General features: G+C 44.0%; 1 protein-coding gene across 9 annotated transcripts in view; it reads right to left on the bottom strand.

Annotated features, from left to right (window-relative positions):
* The window catches only part of PSD3 (pleckstrin and Sec7 domain containing 3), a 492,806-nt gene that overhangs the window by 310,386 nt on the left and 157,012 nt on the right, over positions 1-25,408 (bottom strand). For all 9 annotated transcript variants that reach the window (XM_061404653.1, XM_061404656.1, XM_061404657.1 and 6 more), the window contains 2 exons: positions 10,033-11,065; positions 5,455-5,850 (listed from right to left, as the gene is read on the bottom strand). In XM_061404653.1, coding sequence (XP_061260637.1) covers positions 5,455-5,850; positions 10,033-11,065 — 1,429 coding nt within the window. The remainder of the gene's footprint in view (positions 1-5,454; positions 5,851-10,032; positions 11,066-25,408) is intronic.

Below are 25,408 nucleotides of genomic sequence, written 5' to 3'. Positions count from 1 at the left end.
GTCTGACTCTTTGCAACCCCATGGACGGTAGCCCGCCAGGCTCCTCCGTCCATAGGATTCTCCAGGCTAGAATACTGGAGTGGGTCGCCATTTCCTTCTCCAGGGGATCTTCCCAACCCAGGGATCAAACCTGGGTCTCCTGCATTGTAGGCAGTTTCTTTACCGACTGAGCCACCAGGAAAGCCCTCCACTGCCGGGACCCAGGCTCAGTCCCCGTGGGGAACTAAGACACCACAAGCAGCGTGGCACGGCCAAAAAAAGTATTAATTAAGTAGTTAAATACCTGCAGGTTTTACGTTTGAATGTCAAAAAATATTTGAAATTTACTTCAACAAATTTCTCTAAACATTGTTTCATGCGACCTTTTCCTAGACAGAAAGACACTAAAGAAAAAGGAAAACTGAGGAAGAAAAAAGCACTTCCAATGTCAGCATCTCATTTGATAAAGGGGGGAAAAGAGGCCGGCAGAAAAACCACAGCTCCAGCTGGAGTGGACGGACTGACTGAGCACTCCCCAGGCATAACAGCTGCACACAGATGTCATCCACCCCTCTGCTGGGCTCCTGGGACTCTGAGCGCCATCTGAAAGAACAACTGGGATGCCAGACATCGAACGTACCTGTTACACCGAAAAAGTAATTTTAAAACGCAGCTTTGTTGTGTATTTCAGAGAACCAAAAGAGAAGCTCCTGCCATATGGCTGTATTTGCTGTCCCTCTTTTCCTCTCTGTCTGAACCGAAGCTCAACAGAAATAAACAACACTCAGCCCCGTTCATGCTCACAGCAGCCGCACGTGTGCCCTGCAGGCCTCAGATCAGGACTCACCGACGGGAGCCACAGTCCTCAGGGGATGGGCCGGCGAAGAAGCACCCAGACATAAAGGAACCCATCGGACACATATAACTGAAAGTCTCTATTTGTCCCTTCTAATTTGGGAGCCATGTGACTGGATTCCACACAGCACCGCTGACCCCATCAGCCCGGGTGCTCCACAGCTGGACCACAAAGGGAGGGATGCTACGCTTTGCTCCTTTTCCAAAATGTCACGTTCCGTTCACGGGGTGAGCTCCTTCCTGATGGGCATGCAGCTCTCAGGCCAACATCAGTGTTCAAGCACCTGAGAGGATTTAACTATTCCTGCCAGAGCGATTCCAGGATCTTAAGGGGCCTTTTCAGATCCACCTGATAACACAAAGGTGCATAATCCTTTACAAGACAAAGAGTCAGCACACACACTCTTTATGTCCTTCCCAACCTGATTCTAGAGGGTTACTGCTTTGAAGTACTTTCTTCGTTGATGTGAGTGGAGCTCAGTCCCCCTCTGGCCACAAAGCCTGGCTATACCCAGGCCCGGGCGGCAATCCAGATAGGGCATGGAGCTGGGCTGCAGTGCCGCGCGTCCTGGCCACCCTCCCCAGCCAGGCTGCCTCCTACAGGGAGCGAAACAACAGAGAGCAGTGTCATCCACTGTTCAGAAGGAGAAACCACTGTCAGAAACCACCGTGAAATCATCTTGGCTGACAGTAAAAGCAGACGCTGATACAGAAAAGTATTTAAAAATAAATCTAAGCAAGGTCAAGCAAAAATACTGTTGTTTTGAGACCGAAATAAATGGTCTCTGGAGCCTGACTGCCTGGGTGGAAATCCTGGGCGTGGCACTGACCATTCCTGTGACTGGGCAATCTACTCAACTGCTCTGAGCCTTAGTTTCCTTATGTGGAAAATCAGAACACTAATGCCCCTTTCTCTTAGCTTATTATGAGAATTAAGAACCTTTTCTTTACTAAAGAAATAAAACCTACGGCATACATACAATGCACACACACAAGATGGTGTTCAGAGACTACCTAAAGTCAGCCTGCAATATTCTCTAACACTTTATGTATCAACATCAATACCTCAGCAGGAACGGGCTTAGTTCTTTTGGTTCAAGTCCAGCTGGAATCAAAGCAGTGTTAGCAGTGTAGCTTAGTCTTATCAGGCCCTCTCCTTTCTGCCTTCTTCAGAGTTCACTTTATCCAACAGAGTCAGATCCCTCAGTCCGCTCCCAAGGAAACAGGAGAGGCCAGTGAGTAGAGATGGAAAGTTGGGCACACACACTTGTTTCATGTACCACTTTTGCTGTGTTGTTTTATCACATTTCTGAATAAATTTTGAGTGTTTTTCTCCTTGAAGCCCTGACTCCCCTGACTAAGGAAAGCCAATTGGGGTGACGGCTGTGTTGTCAGCGTCCTAGTCCAGATTTCCTTAACAGGCTCAATGCCTCTGTCTACGCCTTACCTCTGCGGAGGGATGGTTTGTGCAGAAGAAATTTTTAAAAGCCTGATCATTAATTACCTTAAAAATCTATGGAGACACATTTATCAACGATTTGCAAAATTTTTTTCTGAAATTGAACACATACACCAACAACCACCACCACATCTGTAATTATCAACTCAGACTTCTGGCTCCATAAACATATGGCATGAGAGAAATTAGGGAAATTAGAAAGAATACACATATGAAACCAGGCAGCCTAGAACAGTGAGTGCACCTGGACTGGGAGTCAGGCGACTTGAATTCTGGTACAAGATCTGTCACCAGCTAATGCTACCCCACCTGACTCAGACTCAGATTCTTCACTGTAAAACAGGGCTAGCTAAGTCCCCTTCAAGCTGGAAAATGTTATAACTCTTCAACCTCTGGTGCTACAATTTCTCCAAAGCACCAAGAAGGCAGAGAAGGTAGAGAAACATAGGCAAGTTATTCCAGATTTTCTCTAAAATCTCTCAGAATCATTGAGTCCATCATACTTTCTACCCTTAACCACACACACACACACACACACACCAAAAGGCCTCCTGCCAAGCTGGTCTGTCCACATTGCTAGCTGTGCTCAAGGAAGTCGAGATGGTGCGAGAGCTCATCTCTAACGTGCTTCTCATTCAGTACTGGAATTGGATCTCATCGCTGGGCAAGATTTCACAGTCTGACAATGCAGGTGATGCGGCTGAAACTTCAAGTTGGCCTAAAGGACAGTACTGCTAAATCTGGGGTGCTAAAATGATATAACCTACCCCAATACTCTCTCTTAACCACCCAGCTCTGCTGTACTAATGACTGGCACTCATGCTGGCGGCAGTGATGGCTGCTGCTTACTCCAGGTCTCTGCAAACCACTGCCTTGCTGCGTTTGTGCTGTGCTGTGTTTAGTCGCTCAGTCATGTCCGACTCTTTGCGACCCCATGGACTGTAGCTCTCCAGGCTCCTCTGTCCATCAGGATTCTCCAGGCAAGAATACTGGAGTGGGTTGCCATGCCCTCCTCCAGGGGATCTTCCCAAACCAGGGATGGAACCCAGGTCTCCCGCATTGCAGGTGAATTCTTCACCATATGAGCCACCAGGGAAGCCCAAGACTACTGGAATGGGTAGCCTAACCCTTCTCCAGGGGACTATCCCAACCCAGGAATCAAACCAGGGTCTCCTGTACTGCATGTGGATTCTTTACCAGCTGAACTACTAGGGAATCCCTTGCTGAGTTTCAGTTCAGTTCAGTCACTCAGTCATGTCCGACTCTTTTCGACCTCATGGACTGCAGCACACCATCCTGTCCATCACCACCTCCTGGAGTTTACTCAAATGCATGTCCATTGAGTCGGTGATATCATCCAATCATCTCATCCTCTGTTGTCCCCTTCTCCTCCCGCCTTCAATCTTTCCCAGCATCAGGGTCTTTTCCAAGGAGTCAGTTCTCCACATCAGGTGGCCAAAGTATTTTCAACATCAGTCCTTCCAATGAACATTCAGGACTGATTTCCTTTAGGATGGACTGGCTGGATCTCCTTGCAGAGTTTACCCTCCCTGTGGTTTCTGTAGCAAAGCCTCTCAGCCCAAAATACTTCAGCTCCAACCTATTTCAGATCTGTAATATCAATACCTTCAACTCACTCCAGAAAGCTGGATTGGAATTTCAGTGAAATTATCTGCATTTTATCACAACTTATAGTTACCAGAGACAATGGAGAAACTAAAGGACTAAAGTGGCACCGTCCACCCAAGGACCTCCCCTCTCAGGGAGGTCCCCTCAGAGACACCCCTCTCTCAGGCCCCTTCTACAAACATCCCCCTCAGAGATGCACCCTTCCCTCACGGACACCCCCTCTTATAGATCCAGGAAGTCTAAACGCGGCTTCATCAGCCAGTTCTAGTTCACGCATGTGCTCCGGGTCCTACTCTGTACCAGGCACTGTGCTAGCGTTTTAATCTATATTAACTCTTTAAATCCCATGGCCACACAGCATACTACATATCATTGACCCTGCTATGCAAATAAACAAAAGCGGTTTCAGAGAGAATAAGCGGCTTATCCAAGAAATTCAGACCACAGTCTTCTGCCTCTGAGACTGTGTGACCCAAGAGGACAACGAACACCCATGGTCTATTTCACATGGCGATGCATAGCTGCGGTGTTACCATGTGCCAGTCTTGAGCATGTCATCCAGTGAACTATAAACCTACAAATCGCTAATAGGAAATGCTTAACACAGGGCAGACTGATCATCAAAACAGGCTCAGTAGAAACCTGACATTTTTTCATACAACTTTCAAATAGTTTATCCCCATTTACCCTCCCCCTCACCACCCCAATCAGGAAAAAAAATAGTAAAACTAAATTCATAAAATCATTAGGAAGTTTAGCATTCTCTGCCCACTTATAGAGATGCTGAAGGACAGGTCAATGACCCCAGAGTGATGAACAAGAAGAGATGAAATGCTGGATAATCCATAAAAAGACAGGGAATCACTAAAGGATAGCATAACACATAAATCCTACATAACTTCTCATTTTGTGTTCCAAGCAGACTTAAAACATATAGTAAAGAGAGAAAATAAATATGGCGTTGACCAAGGGATCAAACCTATCAAGCCTCCTTATCATTGGATCCTCTCACACTGTCCCAGGAGGACATCCCAGCAGAACGGGACCTCACAGAGCCAAGGGCCAAAAGAGACCGTAGTCACTGTCTAAACCAACACCCTCAACTGACAATCAGGGAACCTCCGGCCCAGTCAAAAACCCGCCCAAGCAGTCAAGCCATGCCAGAGGCAGAAGGCAAGCAGAGCTCTCCTGAGGCCCCTTCCAGCACCGGGCCGGGCTGTGGCCACCAAAGCTGCATCCTAGGCGCTAATACCCACTCACCACCCACAGAATCTGCTCAGGACCCAGTTCACCTGTGGGAATACAAGACATACTGCCAAACAGAATGCCCATAGGTTGCCAATTTGGCAAACCACTAAACTGTACTCTACCTGCGCCAAAAATGCAAACTGCTTTTCACTCACGTCATTCACTTATATCCACGGAAACTGGCCCAATGCTTTCCAAAGAGGTTCCACACTCAGATTTCCCAAAGGGGAAAAAAAAATGCTACAAAAACCACCAGCATGAAATTAAGAGATCGGGACCAGTACCTTCCCCAGAAAGCAATCTCTGGGGTGCCTTTCGCGTAGATGGAGTTACTGGAGCCACTCAGCCCGTTGGCGATCCCACTGGAAGAGCCCATCACTATCCCGCCATCTGCCGAGATGCTCAGGACGTCCTGCTGTGCTCCCACCGACGTCCTCTCGAGGAACTGCCCGCCTTCCTTAATGCGCTGCTGTATCATTGGAGTCAGGGGCATTTCAAAGCTGAAGTAGCTATCAGGCTCTGAATACAAAGTCTCCAAGGACTCAGCACTGTAGTATAAAGAGGTGTTGTCTAAAATGGTCTCGAACTGGGAGCTGTACACGTCAGTGGAGTCCTCTGCGTATCCGGACCCAAGGATGTCATCATCTCCGCCCCGCAAGTGCTCCGCTTGCTCAAGAATCCTGGAAAGCACATCGAAGTGAAGAATTTCAATACTAGGTTAATTTTTTCATTTTACTCTCTCCTCTCCCACTGTATGAAAAGGTAGCATAGCACATCGAAGTGAAGAGTTTCATACTAGGTTAACTTTTTCATTTTACTCTCTCCTCCCACCGTATGAAAAGGTAGCATAGCACATCGAAGTGAAGAATTTCATATCAGGTTAACTTTTTCATTTTACTCTCTCCTCCCACCGTATGAAAAGGTAGCATTCTGTGGAGCTAGCGCCTGTATTCAGTTGGTTTATGTCAATTTTTAACCTTTAGGTTGAGTACATCATGCGAAATGCTGGACGAATCACAAGCTGGAATCAAGATTGCCGGGAGAAATATCAATAACCTCAGATATGCAGATGACACCACCCTTATGGCAGAAAGTGAGGAACTGAAGAAACTTTTGATGAAAGTGAAAGAGGAGAGTGAAAAAGCTGGCTAAAAGCTCAACATTCAAAAAACGAAGATCATGGCATCCAGTCCAATCACTTCATGGCAAATAGACGGGGAGACAATGGAAACAGTGACAGACTTTATTTTGGGGCTCCAAAATCAATGCGGATGGTGACTGCAGCCATTAAATTAAAAGACGCTTACTACTTGGAAGAATAGCTATGACCAACCTAAACAGTGTATTGAAAATCAGAGACATCACTTTGCCGATAAACGTCTGTATGGTCAAAGCTATGGTTTTTCCAGTAGTCATGTACAGGTGTGAGAGCTGGACTATAAAGAAAGCTGAATGCCGCAGAATTGATGCTTTTGAACTGTGGTGTTGGAGAAGACTCTTGAGAGTCCCTTGGACTGCAAGGAGATCTAACCAGTCAATCCTAAAGGAAATCAGTCCTGAATATTCATTGGAAGGACTGATGCTGAAGCTCCAATAGGTTGGCCATCTGATGCAAAGAGCTGACTCGTTAGATAAGACTCTAACGCTGGGAAAGAGTGAAGATAGAAGGAGAAGGAGGCAACAGAGGATGAGATGGTTGGATGGCACCACTGACTCAATGGACATGAGTTTGAACAAGCTCCGGGAGATAGTGAAGGACAGAGAAGCCTGGCATGCTGCAATCCACGAGCTCTCAAATAGTCAGACACAACTTAGTGAGTGAACAACAACAACAAAATATCAATACATTTGGGAAGGAAGACATCATAGAAACATGTTCAGGTTGAAAAAACTCTTAGCACACATATGCTGGGCTATCCTCTATACAATTTAATATACTTTCAAGCTAGCTCCTAGTATGTGAATACACCAAGTCCAACAAACATTTGAATAAAACATTAAATTCTCATTTAGCCCCCTGAACTCCTCAAATTCAAATTAACAGCTACTATCAGTCCTAATTTTAACAGAAGATGATAAATATATTGTGTAAATTTGGCTGACTAAAAATACACTTATGCTCTGTCACTCAGTTATGTCCGTCTCTTTTCGACCCCATGGACTGCAGCCCACCAGGCTCCTCTGTCCATGGGGATTCTCCAGGTAAGAATACTGGAGTGGGTTGTCATGCCCTTCTCCAGGGGATCTTCCCAACCCAGGGATAGAACCCAGGTCTCCTGCATTGCAGGCAGTTTTTTTATCATCTAAGCCACCAGGAAGGCCCCAAAAATACACTAAGCTTTCGTAAGTCCTGTTAATATTTTCTGATTAAATAAGACCAATAGCCCTCAAGAACTCATGGGCTGCCCCCTGGTGACAATAAGACAACACTGCAGAGAGAGTTAGGTTGAGAAACAGCCAGTGAATGACCTTGAAGGAAAAAAAAAAAAAAAAGCCCACAAACATGTTTACTACTAGGCTAATAAACAAAACAGTGAAAACCTAGGAAAAACATACAAGTTAATATCCTTGGGACATTAATTAATATGCAGCCTGTTTTTCAAATATTAAAAATGAACATTAAGACAACTAAATAAAACGTTAAAGCTCAGTATGAGAAAGAAGACAATAGATAATAGAGCTGAATCTGGATGTGCCAAGGACTAGCCAAGCCTCAGATATCTATAAGTAGAAATAAAATAGAGAACAGGAATAAAACTACCTGGTAAGTAACCCACCTTCCTAGGTATTACCAGGATTCACATTCAACAGTACAGTTGTCTCTGCTGTTTTTAAGTTACTGGAAAAGTGAAAGTTAGTTGCTCAGGCGTGTCCGACTCTTTGTGACCCTGTGGACTGTAGCCTGCCAGGCTCCTCTGTCCGTAGAGTTTTTCAGGCAAGTATACTCGAGTGGGTAGCCATTCCCTTATCCAGAGGATCTTCCAGACCCACGGATCGAACCTGAGTCTCCTGCCTTACAGGCAGATTCTTTACTGCCTGAGCTGCCAGGGAAGCCAAATTACTGGTCCACCCCAAACCAAATAGTATTCTGGGTCCCAAGTCCTCATGGCTCCCCAGGGCATTAGCAGTGAGGCGGAAAGCTCAGGGATGAAGCCCTCACCCCACCCCTGCTCACTCACCCCCTGACCGCTCAGGGATGAAGCCCTCACCCCACCCCTGCTCACTCACCCCGCCCCAACCGCTCAGGGATGAAGCCCTCACCCCACCCCTGCTCACCCGCCCCCCACCCGCCCCCAGCTGCGAGGGTCCAGCCACACCGCTACACCTCAAAAGGAGCCCGGAGGCCTCCGCATCGCGGGTTCCAGGAAGCACACTCCCTTAGCGACAACAGCCCTCCTTTGCCAGCCCGTGTGGCTCCCTCTGCCTAGAGTATTCTCCCCATTCTCTGCCCCGCAAACTTCTACTGAATCCTGAAGTCTCAGCCGAATTACCACTTACGCAGACAGGCCTTCCCCAAGCCATCAACTGAATCAGCCTCTCTCCTGCATTCAATGTGTCCCTTCTTCTCCTTTATAGAACCCAACACAATAGAAGGCCCTATCATTATTAACGTGTCTACCTTTAGCAGTAAATTTCATGAGGTCAGGGACCAGAGGTCATGTCTACTTTCCGTGTTTGTTTGTTTTTTTCCTGACCACACCACAGAGCTAGTGGGATCTGAGTTTCCAACCAGAGAAGGAACGCATGCCCCCTGCAGAGGAGGCACAGAGGCCAATCACAGGACCACCAGGGAATCCCCAGGGCCATGTCCATTTTGAACATTCCTTTCATGCCCAGCATCTCTAGCCATATCAAGGACACAGCAGACAACCGAAAACCATTTGTGGAAGGACAGGAGGAATGAATGAATAAACCGCAGACGCACAGACCCCAGTGGGAGGGTAACTGCGGAGCCACGTGCCACATAGCAGGGCGCCTTCCGAGGGAAGTCTGGAGGCTTTCTGTGTAGGGAGGTGGGGAGGGCAGGGAGAGGAGCCCTGACAGTGGATCTGTTAGTCAACTGCGAGGAAAAGGCATCTCCTTACAACAAATAAGCAAGGCCCTTCAGGCTTGACACGCGCTCTCCCACGTGAACTACCGAAGTTCATATGACGGGAGACGAGACGGCACACGTTTGAAATGACTTTGCGGAAAGGAGCACTCTACGGCCAGGCCACGAGCAAAGGAAGAGAAGGCGGACAGGCACAGCTTCCATCTCTCCAGGCTCTCAGCTGGTATGGACGCCAGAAATGTAGAGAAAGCCTGGGAAATACCATATGATGCCAGGTTTAGTCATCAGGGCCATAATCCAAACGAGCTGCTTATGAGAAGGGAGTCCCACGTCCGTGCCATGAATAACTGAACTCTGACCTCCTCATGGCCTCTCTACAACTAGAAAACTGAGGCAGCCCACACCGAAGGCTCTGCGCTCCTACATGTACAGGGGCTGTTTGCAGACAATCGGGCTGTACCCAGAAGTGCCTGAGCTAGGCTGTGACAGCTACTGGATGTGCCAGAAGAGCCCAGACCTTTCCACAATTAACTTTCCTTATGAAAGATAATTGTGGGGTGTTTAGTTATGGTGATGCTGGAGAACTTGAAACCTGTCAAATACAAAAAAAAAAATCAGAAATGGGTGCGCCCAGTTTAAGGTTCACGGTCTCCCCATATGGACAACTTTACAGCAACCGCTTTACACATCTTGAGACCTTAGAAGCACCGCAGCACACATCACTTCCCTTCCATTCTGCAGAGGATGCTGTGAACCTCACTGTGGAGGGCACACAGCAGACATCACAGCCAGCGGGGCCCTGGGAACTCACCTTTCCCCGGCCCTCTCTGGTTCAGCTCTCCTCTCCAGGTGCTCCTTGTCCTCCCTTAGGAAGACTTCATCCTCTACCGTCTCAAGCAGAGGCTCGGGGGGACACGGTCTCTCAGGAGGAGCTGGGTCACGCAGAGTGGCAGATGAGATGAGGTGGCTGTGCACTTTGGAAAACTCTCTGCTTTCGGGAGGGGCTGTCCTTCCCGGTGGCGTCTGAGCATCCGCGGGGCGCCGGCTCTCTCTCTCCTCCCCTCCGGTCCACAGTGTGTCCACCCCTTGAAACGCCACATGCTTGCCCTGGCCCAGGCGTCCTGGAGCACATTGCCCGGGGTGCTCTCTCTGGTCAGACCTCCTCTCTCTCAACAAACCAGCACCGCCCGCCGAGCTGGGGGTCGCAGGGCTGCCCACCAAGGATGCTGGACCAGCTGGCTCTTGCACGTGGACAGCCCCCTTTCTTCCATTACTAGCTCTTAGGGATGGCTCTGCTTGAATCTCTCCAGTTAATAGTGCAGTCAGATCCTCCTGGATGCTCAAATAAAAATGTTCCTCAGTCGGAACTTTGGCTGAAAGAGGTATATCGGGCGACTTTTCGCAGCCAGCAGGGAACAGTGCGTGGGCTTTCCGTGCTTTATGACTGGCGGTGTCTGGCTCCTGCCCCCTCTGCTGAGCTGGAAAAGTAGAAACCGCAGCCCCATCCAGTACCTTTGTAGCCTGCGACGTTCCTGAAGCTATTCTGGCTTCTGTGGCCTTCAGAGCTGAAATCAGAGAGTCAATGGGTTGTAAACTTGGTTCCTTGAAGTGACTTTGAGATGGGAGCCCTCTGACATCTTTTGGTCCTCCGGTGACAGTGACAGGCCCAGAGTGACGGCCAGCAAGGGGCTGGGCCCCCTGCGGGCCCCCCGGGCAGCGCAGCAGAGACTCGGCATCAAACTCCAGAGAGGCTCTCAGGCCTTCTCCACTTGCCTCCATGGTCCCATACTCCGGAAACTCATTCGTGACATTCGGGGGGAGTAAAGTGCTTCCTCCATGATCACCTACAAAGAGAAGAGAAGGGACACGTGACTCCTTCTGAACAGCACATTCCCGTGTGTGTGAATCAATTCCCACACATATCAGGCGCTCATTCATCCTCAGGTGACCCTTTCACTGGCTCCTCCCCCACCCTCTGCAACACAAGCTGCTCAACACGCTGCCGGGGGGTCCCCTCCACTGGGCTTACACACGAGAACCCACAGAGGTTCTGGCATACACAGAGGCAATCCAATTTAACCCAGCTTCTTTCCCACACATGCAACTCGGTTGCTGCATATGCAAAAACAGGTTAAAATAAGGATATGTATCCCTTTCCAAATATCGCTCATGAAATAGCAAGTAAAATATTTATACTGGGCACAACAACAAATTGCCTTGTGACTGAACTAACAGGATCGCTGCAGTGCAATCTCTGAGACGGAGCCCCAAGGAAAAAAGACATGATCTATTTAAAGTTAGCAAATATTTTTTTCAGCTGGAAACTTCCCCTGCACTGTGGGATTTCTGTGGGGGGAAAAGATGCTTTCAGAACATCTCTGGGGAATGAGAGTGAAGTAAAAATTGAAGAGGAAAATTGATGTATAAAGAAAGATTTCCGGGATCCCAGCTGCATGAAATTTAAGCAGCATCTTATGCAGAACCCCAGTATACGAAGCAGTAAAAACAACAGTATATATTTACTATATAGGATCCAATTAACAACCTTTTCTTATTACAATGGCAGTCACTGAGAAAAATGAAGACATCCTGACAAACACAATTTTAAATCGAGGATTTCTGGATAACAGTCCTATCACCCCAGGATTCAGTCTCCTTCTGAACTTGGTTTTGGTTACCTCGTATTGAGAGTATTCTCATGTGCTCTGGAAATGCAGCGTCCTCGCCTAGACGGCTTTATGACGAGGACACCTGCTGCTTCTGTTACTGCTTTTCAAGCACTGCAAGCCGCAACCTTCCTATTCAGTGAGACATTTGACAGCTGTCTGAATATATACAAGGAAATGACGTGAAAGACTTGATTCCAAGGCATATATGCAAAGCGACGTAACTTGGAAACGTGAGTTAGCATCTGGTATACACAGTACGGAAAAACTGATAAACAGGAATACATCTTGGAGTGTGTTCTGTTTCGCATCTTATTTTTTAATAAATTTGAAATATATTTTTAAATTAAATTGGAATCAACCTTGATGGGATCCAAGCAGCACTTCTCTGTGATGGCAGCATTTTATAACACCTTCAAAAACAGACCTCAGAGGATATGGCTTGCTGAAATCTGAGGAGGGAGGAAGTTTCAAACTCTGATCTTGAAAAGGAACAGAGTTAAAAGCAATCAAGATTTCTCTTCCTGTGGTATATTGACACTTTAGATATTTCAATGAAGAATGTGATAGGACTTTTAATTTTTCCCCTTTTAAGATTCAGTTATCTTTAATATATCATAAAATTGTGTGAGCATCACCACTATCTAACTCCAGAACATTTTCATCACCTCCCAGCACCACCAAAAAAACCCTCTATTAACTGTCACTCTTCAAGCCCTGGTAAATACCATCCTACCTTCTGTCTATAGATCTGCGTGTTCTACTTCATATCAACAGAATTACACAATACGTGACATTGTCTTTTTTTTACATGTCACAGTGGTTTCAAGGTTCATCCTTGTACCTTCTTTCCACTCATCTGCTGATGGGCATTGGTGTTATTTTCACATTTTGGCTGTTATGAATAATGAACATCTGTGAACAGGTTTTTGTGTCTACATTTATTTTCAATTCTCTTGGATACACACGTATGAGTGGATTCTGCGTCACATGGTAACTCTGTGTTTAATGTTTGGAGAAAGCGCCCATTTCCAAAGCAACTGCACCATTTTATATTTCTACCAGCAAAGTCTGAGGGTTCTAACACTGTCCATATTCTTATCACAGCTGTCATGGTGGATGTGGAAGGCCACCTCACTGCGGTTGTGATTTGCATTTCCCTAGTGAGAAGGGAATGGCAACCCACTCCAGTATTCTTGGCTGGAGAACCCTACGGACAGAGGATCCTGGTGGTCTACAGTTCAGGGGGTGGCACAGAGTCAGACACGACTAAAGTGACTTAGCACATACGTGCACAGTGGTTAACAGTGTTGAGAATCTTGTCACATGCTTGTTGGCCATTTGTATGGGTTCTTCAGAGAAATATCCATTCAAATCCTTTGCCCATTTTATAACTGGATAACTTCTCTTTTCATTTTTGAGTTGTAAGAAAGTGAAGAAAAACTAAAGAGCCTCTTGATGAAAGTGAAAGAGGAGTGAAAAAGTTGGCTTAAAGCTCAACATTCAGAAAACGAAGATCATGGCATCTGGTCCCATCACTTCATGGCAAATAGATGGGGAAACAGTGGAAACAGTGTCAGACTTTATTTTTCTGGGATCCAAAATCAATGCAGATGGTGATTACAGCCATGAAATTAAAAGATGCTTACTCCTTGGAAGGAAAGTTATGACCAACCTAGACAGCATATTCAAAAGCAGAGATATTACTTTGCCAACAAAGGTCCATCTAGTCAAGGCTATGGTTTTTCAGGTGGTCATGTATGGATGTAGAGTTGGACTGTGAAGAAAGCTGAGCGCTGAAGAATTGATGCTTTTGAACTGTGGTGTTGGAGAAGACTCTTGAGAGTCCCTTGGACTGCAAGAAGATCCAACCAGTCCATTCTGAAGGAGATCAGTCCTGGGTGTTTATTGGAAGGACTGATGTTGCAGCTGAAACTCCAATACTTTGGCTACCTGCTGCAAAGAGCTGACTCATTGGAAAAGACCCTGATGGTAAAAAAGATTGAGGGCAGGAGGAGAAGGGGATAACAGAGGATGAGACGGTTGGATGGCATCATCGACTCGATGGACATGGGTTTGGGTGAACTCCAGCAGTTGGTGATGGACAGGGAGGCCTGGCGTGCTGCGGTTCATGGTGTCGCAAAGAGTCAGACTCCACTGAGCGACTGAACTGAATTGAACTGAAGAATCCTTTATATATTCTGAACAGAAGTTCCTTATCAGACATATACTTTGCAAATATTTTCTTCCATCCTGTGGGTTGTCTTTCCAGTTAGTTTATGGTGCCTTTTTGAAGCACAATTCTTTTTTTAATTTTGATAAAATCCAACTTATCTATTTTTTTATTTTGTTGCTTAGGTGTTTGGTGTCATAAGTAACAATTTATTGTCTAATCCAAGGTCACAAAGATTTATTCTTTTTTTAAGAGTTTTACATGTAGTTAGCTACTACATGCAGACCTTCGATCCATTCTGAGTTAACATTTTACAAGGTGTGGAGATATAACTTCTCTCTGTCGCATGTGGCTATCCACTTGTCCGAGCACTGCTGTTGAAGAACCTATTATTTCCCCCACTGAACTGCAATAATACCCTTGAAGAAAATCAGCTGACCATAAATGTGAAGGTTCGTGTCTGGACTCTGAATTCTACTCCATTGAGCCCAAAGCCAGTGTAACACCATCTTGATTACCATAGCTGCGCAGAAGTAAAACCAGTAAGTGTGCATTCTCCTGCTCTGTTCTTCCTCTTCCCGCTTGTTGTGGCTACTCTGGGCCCCTGGCATTTCCCGTATGAATTTTCAGATCAGCTGCCAGACAGCTGAACTGTCATAGAGGCTGGGATGAGTCTGTGGAGCACTGCATCCTGACAATATTACTATCAGGTCTTTTGATCCACAACTACAGGATGTCTCTCCATTTAATTTTCTTTCGTTTCTTTTAACATCTTTTTGTTTCAAATGTACAAGTTTTACACTACTTTTGTTAAACTGACTCCCCTAAGTATTTTCTTTTTGACGCTATTATAAGTAGAATTTTTTTCCATTTCAGATCCTTCACTGCTAGCATACAGAAATACAGCTGGTTGCCGAACTTAGAAGTTCTAATGGTTTCTTTGTGGATTCCTTAGGCTTTCCGATATACAAGATCATGTTATCTGTGATCAGAGGAAGTTTTACTTTTTTTCTTTCTTATCTGGATGCCTTTTATTTCTTTTTCTTGCCTAACAGCACTGGCCAGAACCTCCAGTACAATGTTGCCCCAAAGTGAGAGCTAGATGTCTGTGTGTTGTTCTGGATCTTACGAGAAAGCTTTCAGTCTTCCCCCATGAAGTATGATGTTAGCTGTGGGGTTTTCACAAATGCCCTGTATCAGGATAAGGAAGATCCCTTTTATCTCTAGTTTATCAAGTGTTTCTATCATGAAAAGCTACCAATTTTGTCAATTTTTTTTTCTCTGTCAGTTGAGATTCCCATGTGGAGTCTGTCTTTTATTCTGGTAAGAGTGTATTACATCAACAGACTTCTATATACTGAACCAACCTTGCATTCTTGGAATAAATGCTACTTGGTCATGCTGTAGAATCCTTTTTTACATGTTGCTAGATTCAGCTTTCTAGTATTTTGCACCTGTATTCATAAACGTACTGGGCCTACTGCCATGCACTGTCTCATTTGGGCAGTAACGTTGGCGTCAGAAAATAATTTGCGAAGTATTGGCATTTGTTTACATCTTTTTACATGTTTTTAAGAACAGTTTTCATATTTTACACTTTTTTGGCTTTTAACAGTTTTTTCTTCCTTAATCATATGGGGGACTTAAAATTCTTCTGGCAGTTTAAAAGCTATAAATTTATTGCTAAAATACAAAGAAAGAAAAAAGTATACTATCCAAAAGCATAGGCTTTTGTAACATAGTAAAATAGCTTTAAATTATTAGAGAAGTACTTAGTTCACAGGGGGAAATATTTCCTATAGATGTTTTATTTAAGTTAGAGTATGTCTTTTCAAGGGGCTTCACAGGTGGTTCAAAGGTAATGAATCTGCGTGCCAATGCAGGAGACCCAGGTTCGATCCCTGAGTCAGGAAGATCCCCTGGAGAAAGAAGTGGCAACCCAGTCTAGTATTCTTGCCTGGAGAATCCCATGGACAGATCAGCCTGGTGGGCTACAGTCCATGGGGTCACAAAAGAATCAGACACCACTTAGCGACCAAACAGTAACAAATGCCTCTACAAAAACTTGAAGGTCATACAATATAAAATGGCAAGAATCAGAGGAATCAAAGAATTAATTCAGTCACCTTACATAGTCAGCAAGAAAACAGGCCCATCAGAACAATGGACTTGCCAACACGACATAACAAAAACCAGAGCTTATCTAATCCACCTCCACTAAGCTGTGTACATCCTCCTCTTCCCTCCATCTTTATTGGAAGTGAGCTGACCTAGTTTGTGTCTTCAATCTTTTCTCTGAAATTTCAAAACATCTTCTGAAATGGTTATCCAAAGTCCAGCGTCATCTCCCACTTCATCTTATATACAATAATCTTCCTCAAGCAAAAACTTCAGTTGCTTTCAGTAATTCTTCACCGCCTACAGAATAAAGTCTAAAATTCAAACTCCTTCATCCTGGAGTTGAGATCCATAACCCAGCCCCGATCTATCTTTCCCATCTACTCTCTCCTCTCACTCAACAACCTTGTCGATATACGTTTGCTTCTTTAACCGAGGGTGGCGCAGCACATGAACACTCTTGAAAGGTCCTCTCTCATAGACACCAGAAATCAAGCTAACACTCTGAGCTTTTTATTCCTTTGGCTTCGCTCCATCTCTTCTCTGCATATGACACACTTTTTCTTCTCACTTCTATATGATCAGAGTATTTTCATCTTTCAAGATCTAACTGAAATCTGCTCTCTTAACTAAGTGTTCCCTTAATCACCAGCCCTTGCAAGAATTCACCTGCTTACAAATGTCAAGGGAACTTTATAGTCTATCTGGTATACACACATGAAATAAATTATCAGGATATTAGTTCAAATTTTAAAGGTTCAAAAGGCTATATAATCTTTAACCTATCATGAAGAGTTCCATGAAAGCTGTCCATATTTAACCCAAATTTAGTAAGCTGAATCTAGCAAAATATCAAAAAGGATTATACACCATGATCAAGTGGCATTTATTCCTGAAGTCAAATGTGTATTTAACATCAAAACATACTATCATGAAATCCATTCAACAGAAGGAAGAAAAGTTAAACTTCCTCATTTAAGAACCCACTTAGTTCCTAACAGTTTAAATTGCCACCTATGAAACAACCACTAATGTAAACATAGGCACACTGGCCCAAAGAAAAGTGAATACAAATTCAAAAAAAAGAGTGGGGGGACATCAAAGAAATTAAGTAATTTCTCCACCCCATTCTAACACTTTTCATTAGGATGTACTGGCATTAACTGTGGGCAAATGCCTGTGACGATGTCTCTGTAAATTGTATTTACGGCTGCGCTGGGTCTTCGATGACGCATGAGGACTCTCCGTACTTGTAGCGGGTGGGGTTTTCACGGCGGAGCTTTCTCTTGTTGTGGAGCACAGTCTCACGGGTGCTCAGACTCAGTAGTTGTGGCGCATGGGCTTAGTCATCCCGAGGCATGAGGAATCTTCGCAGACTAGGGATCAAACCCACGTCCCCTGCACTGGCAGGCATATTCTTTAACCACCGAGCTTGTGATGTCTTGATAAGCAGCTTGGCATCTGGTCAAAGACAGACAGGAAAGGCAGAGCGCAAAGTGCGCCCGGAGTGGCAGGCGGCTTTCCCACTCCAACCAGCCCTCCTGCCCTGCATTACAGAACTGGTCTGTCTAATCAGCTTTGTTCACTTTTCACCTAGATGAGGACTAGTACAGACCAGGGCGGGTAAATGTTCTGAGAGGCTAAGTGGCATGACCAAGGCAAATGAACTGATGTTCAATAAGGTATTTTAGAAGAATTAAACGTCAGAACTAGATCCCTGGTCTTTTATCTCTCAGGAGTAAATTCCTAAGGAAAACTAAGAGGTATCTGAATTGTCAGACTGTCATTTCTAATAGCATAAAAATATACAAAGCAAAAAATCTTCTAGTTGCAGGTTCTGGGTAGAAACAGCCTTAAATACCAGGTGGCTCTTGATCCTAGCATTTGTTACGGAACCCAGCATAACATCAAATCTTTCCTTCCACCGAAGGCACCTCTGTGTTAGCAGGCACAGTGGTTTAATTTTGCTGTGTGCATTTCTTCTCACCACTTGAACTGTCTTTAACAACAAATGAAGCTTCATAAAACATGAATCTTGACCGTCTTATTTAGAATTTCTGATGTCTTCCTTATGTTTAAAAAATAGAGCTATTTATGCTAGGGGGATTTAAAGAAAGGCCACATTCTTCTTTTACCTTAAGACTTTTTCTCTGTTCCCTTTTAAAACCAGGCCATGGATACTTGCCATTAAGTGACCACCGTTTCCAAAATCCACTTAGCAAACATTCATTAATTACCTTCTAGGTACTGAACACAGGGTATTCAGAGCTAAACGCTGCTAGCGCGTGACTAGTCTCTCTCCCGTGTTGAAAAGCTCACGCTGGCCGTGTGTGAAGGATGCGCAGGGTGAAGTATGGGCACAAACAGACCCAGCCACGGGTGACAGTGTGGGCAAGATGGAGCGCCCTGCAGCCAGGACAAAGGCAAATGGACAGAACAAAGGCGCGACGGCTACCACCTCCCCAGCCTCCGTCTCCCCTCTCTAAAGTCAGCCTGCTGCCCTGAGGCCGTGCCCAGCCTGTGCCGCTGCTGTGGGCTCTAGGCCCCACTCGGGAAAGCTCCTGCCTTCTGTCAGTCTGCATCTACTACTAATGTAAGAATCTAGCTGAAAGCGAAATAGCTGCTTCTCCTCTAGAAAGTCTCGCTGAATTAGGCCTGCCCAAATTTGGTCTCATATCTGTGACAATGGGATTTGCTAAGTACTGAAAAAAAAAAAAAGAAGAAGAAGATTTTAGCACTTACCTAAATATAAACCACACACTAGTAGAATTTGAATTAATAAGAGTTTTTATAGCTTTTCTGCATTTATTTTCCCCCCTTAAAGAAATTAAAATGTAGTGTAAAGTGCGTAGGAGGGAAGGGAAGGGAGAGAGAAGAGCTTGTCACACTCATGTGAAATACATATACTTTGGGAAGGGGTATCTATTTATATTCCCTTTTCTGTGGAGTTGTATCTGCTGCTTTGTGTATTTGGTCAGATTCCTAACTAATTATTTTCTGTTATTTCCTGATGATTTTCCTGTGATGCCCACAATCCACTTTTTTTTTTTAAGTTTTTTCCATTTTGATTTAATGTAGAGAAAAATGGGATACTTTTGAAAGTTAACAGAACAGTTTCAGGAGAGCTTTGGGTTGTACATTAAACAGCCATCCACTTCTGGGACACAGATACAGAGCTGTAATACAATGCAACGTGATTTAACAGAAGTTCTTCTACATCAAACTAAAAAGCTTCTGTACAAAGGAAACCATCAAGAAAATGAAAAGGCCATCTACTGAATGGGAATAAATATTTGCAAATCATATATCTGATAAGGCATTCATATCCAAAATGTATAAAGAGGGCTTCCCTGGTGGCGCAGTGGATAAGAACCTGCCTGCCAATACAGGAGACACGGGTTCCATCCCTGGTCCGGGCAGATCCCACATGTTGCAGAGTGACTAAACCGTGCCCCACAGCCGCTGAGCCTGAGCCCTAGACTCTGCACAGGCACCTCCTGACCCCGCGTGCTACAGCTCCGAAGGCCTCAGGCCTGGAGCCCGGGCTCGGCAACAAGCGAAGCCACTATGGTGAGAAGCCGCCCATTGCAACGAAGTAAGCCCCTGCTCTCCACAACCAGCAGACATCCACACAAAGCAAGGAAGACTCAGCACAAAAGTAAGATAAATAAATAAAAGATTTAAATATATGTATAAAGAACTCTGTTTAAATTTACATTTATTTATATTCCCTGTTTATACTCCCTTACATAACTTATTAGCAAAAAAAAATCTGATCTAAAAATGAAGAGGAAAAAAATTAAATAAATAAATAAAAATGAGCAGATCTGAATGGGTATTTTCCCAAAGAAGACATACAATGACCAACAGCTACATGCAAAGATGCCCAACATGACTAATCCCCAGAGAAATGCAAATTAAAACCACAATAATCATGATTTGAACCAATTCTAGAGAACCTTATGGTCCCAGTCGTCCCATGTTTTCCTGTCACAAATGATTCTTGTTTGCTCTGGCTTAATCCAAATCTCTGCTTTTTATTATACCTGATATATATTTTTTGGCTCCAAAATCACTGCAGATGGTGACTGCAACCATGAAATTAAAAGATGCTTACTCCTTGGAAGGAAAGTTATGACCAACCTAGATAGCATATTCAAAAGCAGAGACGTTACTTTGCCAACAAAGGTCCGTCTAGTCAAGGCTATGGTTTTTCCTGTGGTCATGTATGGATGTGAGAGTTGGACTGTGAAGAAAGCTGAGCGCAGAAGAATTGATGCTTTTGAACTGTGGTGTTGGAGAAGACTCTTGAGAGTCCCATGGACTGCAAGGAGATCCAACCAGTCCATCCAAAAGGAGACCAGTCCTAGGTGTTCATTGGAAGGAATGATGCTAAAGCTGAAACTCCAGTACTTTGGCGACTCATGCAAAGAGTTGACTCACTGGAAAAGACTCTGATGCTGGGAGGGATTGGGGGCAGGAGGAGAAGGGGACGACAGAGGATGAGATGGCTGAACGGCATCACTGACTCGATGGACGTGAGTCTGAGTGAACTCCGGGAGTTGGTGATGGACAGGGAGGCCTGGCGTGCTGCAATTCATGGGGTCGCAAAGCGTTGGACACGACTGAGTGACTGAACTAAACTGAACTGAGTACACTGTCGGTGGAACGTAAATTAGTGCAACCTCCTATGGAGATTCCTCAACAGATTAAACACAGAACTACATATGATACAGCAATTCCATTTATGGGGATTTACCTGAAGGAAACAAAAACACTAATTGGAAAAGATATCGGCACCCTTACATTCACATTTTTTACAACAGCCAAGAAATGGAAATAATCTAAGTGTCCATTAATGGATGAGCAGATAAAGAAACTGTGTGTATATTAACACATAGTATATGTCTATATAATATTAACCTATGAATATATTAATTTAGCCATAAAAAGGATATTATTGGATATTATTATGGAATGATAAGGATATTATTCAGCCATAAAAAACAATAAATCTTGCCATTTGCAACATATGATTGGACCTTGAGGTGGTGGTGTAGTCACTAAGTCATGTTTGACTCTTGAGACTCCATGGACAGTAGCCATCCAGGTTCCTCTGTCCATGGGACTTCTCAGGCAAGAATACTAGAGTGGGTTGCCATTTCCTTCTCCAGGGGATCTTCCCAAACCAGGGATCGAACCCAGGTTTCCTGCATTGGTGGGTGGATTCTCTACTGACTGAACCACCAAGGAAGCTCAGAAAGTGTTAGTCACTAAGTTGTGTTCAGTTGTGTCCGACTCTTTGGGATTCCATGGACTGCAGCCTGCCAGGCTCCTCTGTCCATGGGATTTTACAGTTCTCTAAGAAGACTGGAGAGGGTTGTCATTCCCTTCTCCAGGGGATCCTCCCAACTCAGAGATCGAACCCAGGTCTCTTGCATTACAGGAGGATTCTTTACCATTTGAGCCACGAGGGGACCTTGAGGGCATTACGCTAAATGAAGTAAGTCAGACGAAGACAAATACTATATGATCACTCTTATTTGTGAAATCTTAAAAAGAAAGAGCAAAACGAGATCATAGATACAAAGGACAAACTAGAAGTTGCCAGAGGGTGGGGGTGAGGAGTAGGTGAAATGGGCGGTTCAAAAAGTACACACTTTCAATTACAAAATAATCAAGTGGATGCAATATATAGCTGGGGATCATGGTTAATAACACTGTATTGCATATTTGAAAGTAGGTAAAAGAGTAAATCTTAAAAGTCCTCATCACAAGGAAAAAACCTTTTATAACTACGGATGGTGATGGACATATAGTGATCATTTCACAATATGTAACATTATACCATATGTAATATTACGCTGTATGTCTGAAACTAATTTAATGGTGTACGTCAATTATAACTCAAAAAAATTCTCAGGATCATGGGGAAACAAGCCTGCTCCAAAAGATGAGCCTCAGAAAAGGCCTGGCCCTTCTAAGAATGATCCTGTCTGAGGATCAGCAAATGAAATGGATTTCTTTCTACTCTGGGTAACAAACTCCTTCAAAGAAAAGGGCTGAAATGGGGGAGGCAGGAAGGAAGAAAAAAGAAAAAGAACGATTTGGCAAGCCTACTGCACACTTGGTCACAGTTTCACAGTAGAAATGTGAAGTAAAGAAGTTTATCATGAGGGATTCTGAGCAACTGGACGTAGGCTTCCCAAAAGACTGTGATGGCCATGTCCATGAACAGCAGTTACAAATCATACCCTCCCTAGGAACTGGGCCCGGTCGTTTTTAGGAAAAGGTTCTTCCTTTGTTCTGTCTTGTTATATTGCCACCAGAACATAAACTCCAAAACAACTCTGTCTGATATCTTTACCATTATTATATTCCCAGAGCCTAGAATAACAGTACTAAGAAAATGGATATTTGTTGAATCAATGAATGAATAAAGAATGTCCTATAACCAACAGGTTACCGTTTAATAGAACTTTAAAACAGAAACAGAAGGATGCTTCCCAAAACATAAGCAAAATACTACATGCCAATGCCACTCAAATTCTGTCCCCTGCCCACAAGGACAGGCTGAACAGAGTGCTGGAGACACTGTGGGGGCGGGGAGGTCCTTCCTCGCTTTGGAACTACCTAATTCTTTCACTTCATCAGCCAACATTTATTGTGCGCCAAGAATATGCTGAGTACTGGAAAACAGAGCAACAAGCAAGGCCATCAAGGAGTTTGCAGTCCAGCAACTCCATCTGCACGCATTGTCTGCTGCAGACAAAGTTTAAGCGGTGGTCAAGTTAAGTGGGGACAACTTGGCCATAGTTTTAGAATTCACCATAATCTACATGGGCAATTACCACTAAACTTAAACTTCTCAGCTGATCATCTTACTCTCCAAATGCTATGCTGTTCCATATGGCAGTCACAGTCACATAAAACTATTTAAATTTAAATTAATTAAAATTAAATAAAATTGAAAATCCAGCGCTCCATATGTAGCTGGCTACAACATTGCAGCAGATACAGAGAACACTTTTTCATGCTCATGAGAAGTCTATTTGAAAGCACTACCCTAGAACCTTTCTACTCAAAGTGTGGCCTCGGAGCAGCAGCATCACCCAGGTGTTTGTTCAAAATGCAGACTCAGGTATCACTTCAGACCTTCCTAATCAGAATCCGTATCTCTAAAAAGAATCCTGGGTGATCTGCATACATTTAAAATATGGAAGCACTCCTCCAGAGAACTACATCAATATCTATGAATTGTGCTGACTACATTTAAATAGCAGGTTTTTACTCTAAAAGATAATCTCAAAAGAGTTCCTACCTCCTGACTGAAAGGCCCAAGTGTTCAATTAAGTAAACAAGTAAAGAAAAGAGGCAGTCTCTCCTTCCTTCGCAGAGAAAGGCTATGCCTTCTGGTCTGGGTTTGCCTTCCAGCTGATCCAGCATCCTTCCAGCAGAGGAAGAGAACCACCTAGGCTGTGATGGGACCCTGTCTTTAGTTTATAGCTCACAGAGAATTTCTCTCAAAACGAATGATGGTCAACGACTCTACCTTTACACAGAAGACCATAAAGTCCTTAAAAAAAAAAAAACAACAACAACAAATGTAAAACTGAGCATTAGTAAATGCCTGTACATCAACATCTGTACGTAGCCTTAAAGAAATTACACTGGAGCTTAAAGGAAAGGACCTGAGGGAAAGGTAAGGTTTTTCTATTTTTAAAAACTGGGATATCTTCCCAGACTTTCAATGTTCATGTCATTGGACAGATCACTTGTGAAATAAAAATGCACAGGCAAATTCACTTTCGTACAGCACTTTCAAGAGAATACTATTTTTCGTCAGCATGGTTCAGCAGACTTTCAGTCCTCTCTAAGTCATGGCTAACCTAGCCACTAGAAGTCTGCTTCTCTCCTTTCCCTGTAGGTTGTTCATAAATGCAATAACATCCATGGTGCTCTCTGTTCTCTAATGAATATCAGTTAGTAAACATCTTAAAACTTAAAAATCAGTTAGTATGATAAAAGAACTATAAATTCTTAAGTTATTTCAACATTGGAAAATGGACAGAACTTTCAGGCCTAAAGACACACTGTCCCTGGCCTGTCAAGGAAGAATTCAATCCCATAGACAGAGGGTGACTGATTTTTCCCCTTTAGTCTGAAATTTCATAAATCAATAAAAAAATTGAAGACAGATCCAATTTACAAACCAACATCATAAGCCTTGCAGAGTAAAATATCTCAAATACATTTTACCTATGCTGCTGCTAAGTCACTTCAGTTGTGTCCAACTCTGTGCAACCCCATACACGGCAGCCCACCAGGCTCCGCTGTCCCTGGGATTCTCCAGGCAAGAACACTGGAGTGGGTTGCCATTTCTTTCTCCAATGCATGAAAGTGAAAAGTGAAAGTGAAGTCTCTCAGTCATGTCCAACTCTTCACAACCCCATGGACTGCAGCCTACCAGGTTCCTCCGTCCATGGGATTTTCCAGAATTCTTGGCTTCCCTGGTGGCTCAGTGGTAAAGAATCCACCTGCCAATGCAGGAGATACAGGTTCCATCACTGATCTGGGAAGATCTCCTGAAGAAGGAAATTGCAACCCACTCCAGGATTCCTGCCTGGAGAATCCCATGGAGAGAGGAGCCTATCAGGCTACAGTCCAAGGGGTCACAAAGAGTCAGACACAACTTATCAACTGAACAACAACAACAAATTATAATCCATAACTGTGAATAATAATGATCAATGCTTTTGTGTCTAATAATCAATAAACCCCTCCACTAATACAGAGACCCATTTAGGATTTCAATTTGCAATGCAAGAGAAAAAGTCATATTTAAAAAAGAAAACAGAAGAATAATCTATTTTTACTAAGCAACAGAAAACATATTCAGTATGGTAAAATGACACAAAATGAGTATGAGTAATGATAATTTGCTAAGTGAGTAATCTAAGTACATTATATTTTGGTACACACTCTTCACTCTAATAAAAGTCACACTTTGAAGAAGGCTGTATTTGAGGGTGCTGGCTATTATCTGGTCGCTAGCAACTCTCTAAAAAGCACGGATAGAGAAGGTATTTATGTACTACAAGACCCAGGAAAAGGTCTGCCAACCACTACACAAACTATTAGCATGCGCACACAAGTAGAGACTGCTCCATTAATTGGACGTTTCTCCCCAAGTGATTAATAGTTACAGCTGTGCTCACCACAAACTCAAT

This window comes from Bos javanicus, chromosome 27 (genome assembly GCF_032452875.1).
Source record: "Bos javanicus breed banteng chromosome 27, ARS-OSU_banteng_1.0, whole genome shotgun sequence".
NCBI lineage: Eukaryota > Metazoa > Chordata > Mammalia > Artiodactyla > Bovidae > Bos > Bos javanicus.
This window is presented reverse-complemented; position numbering and strand designations above follow the sequence as displayed.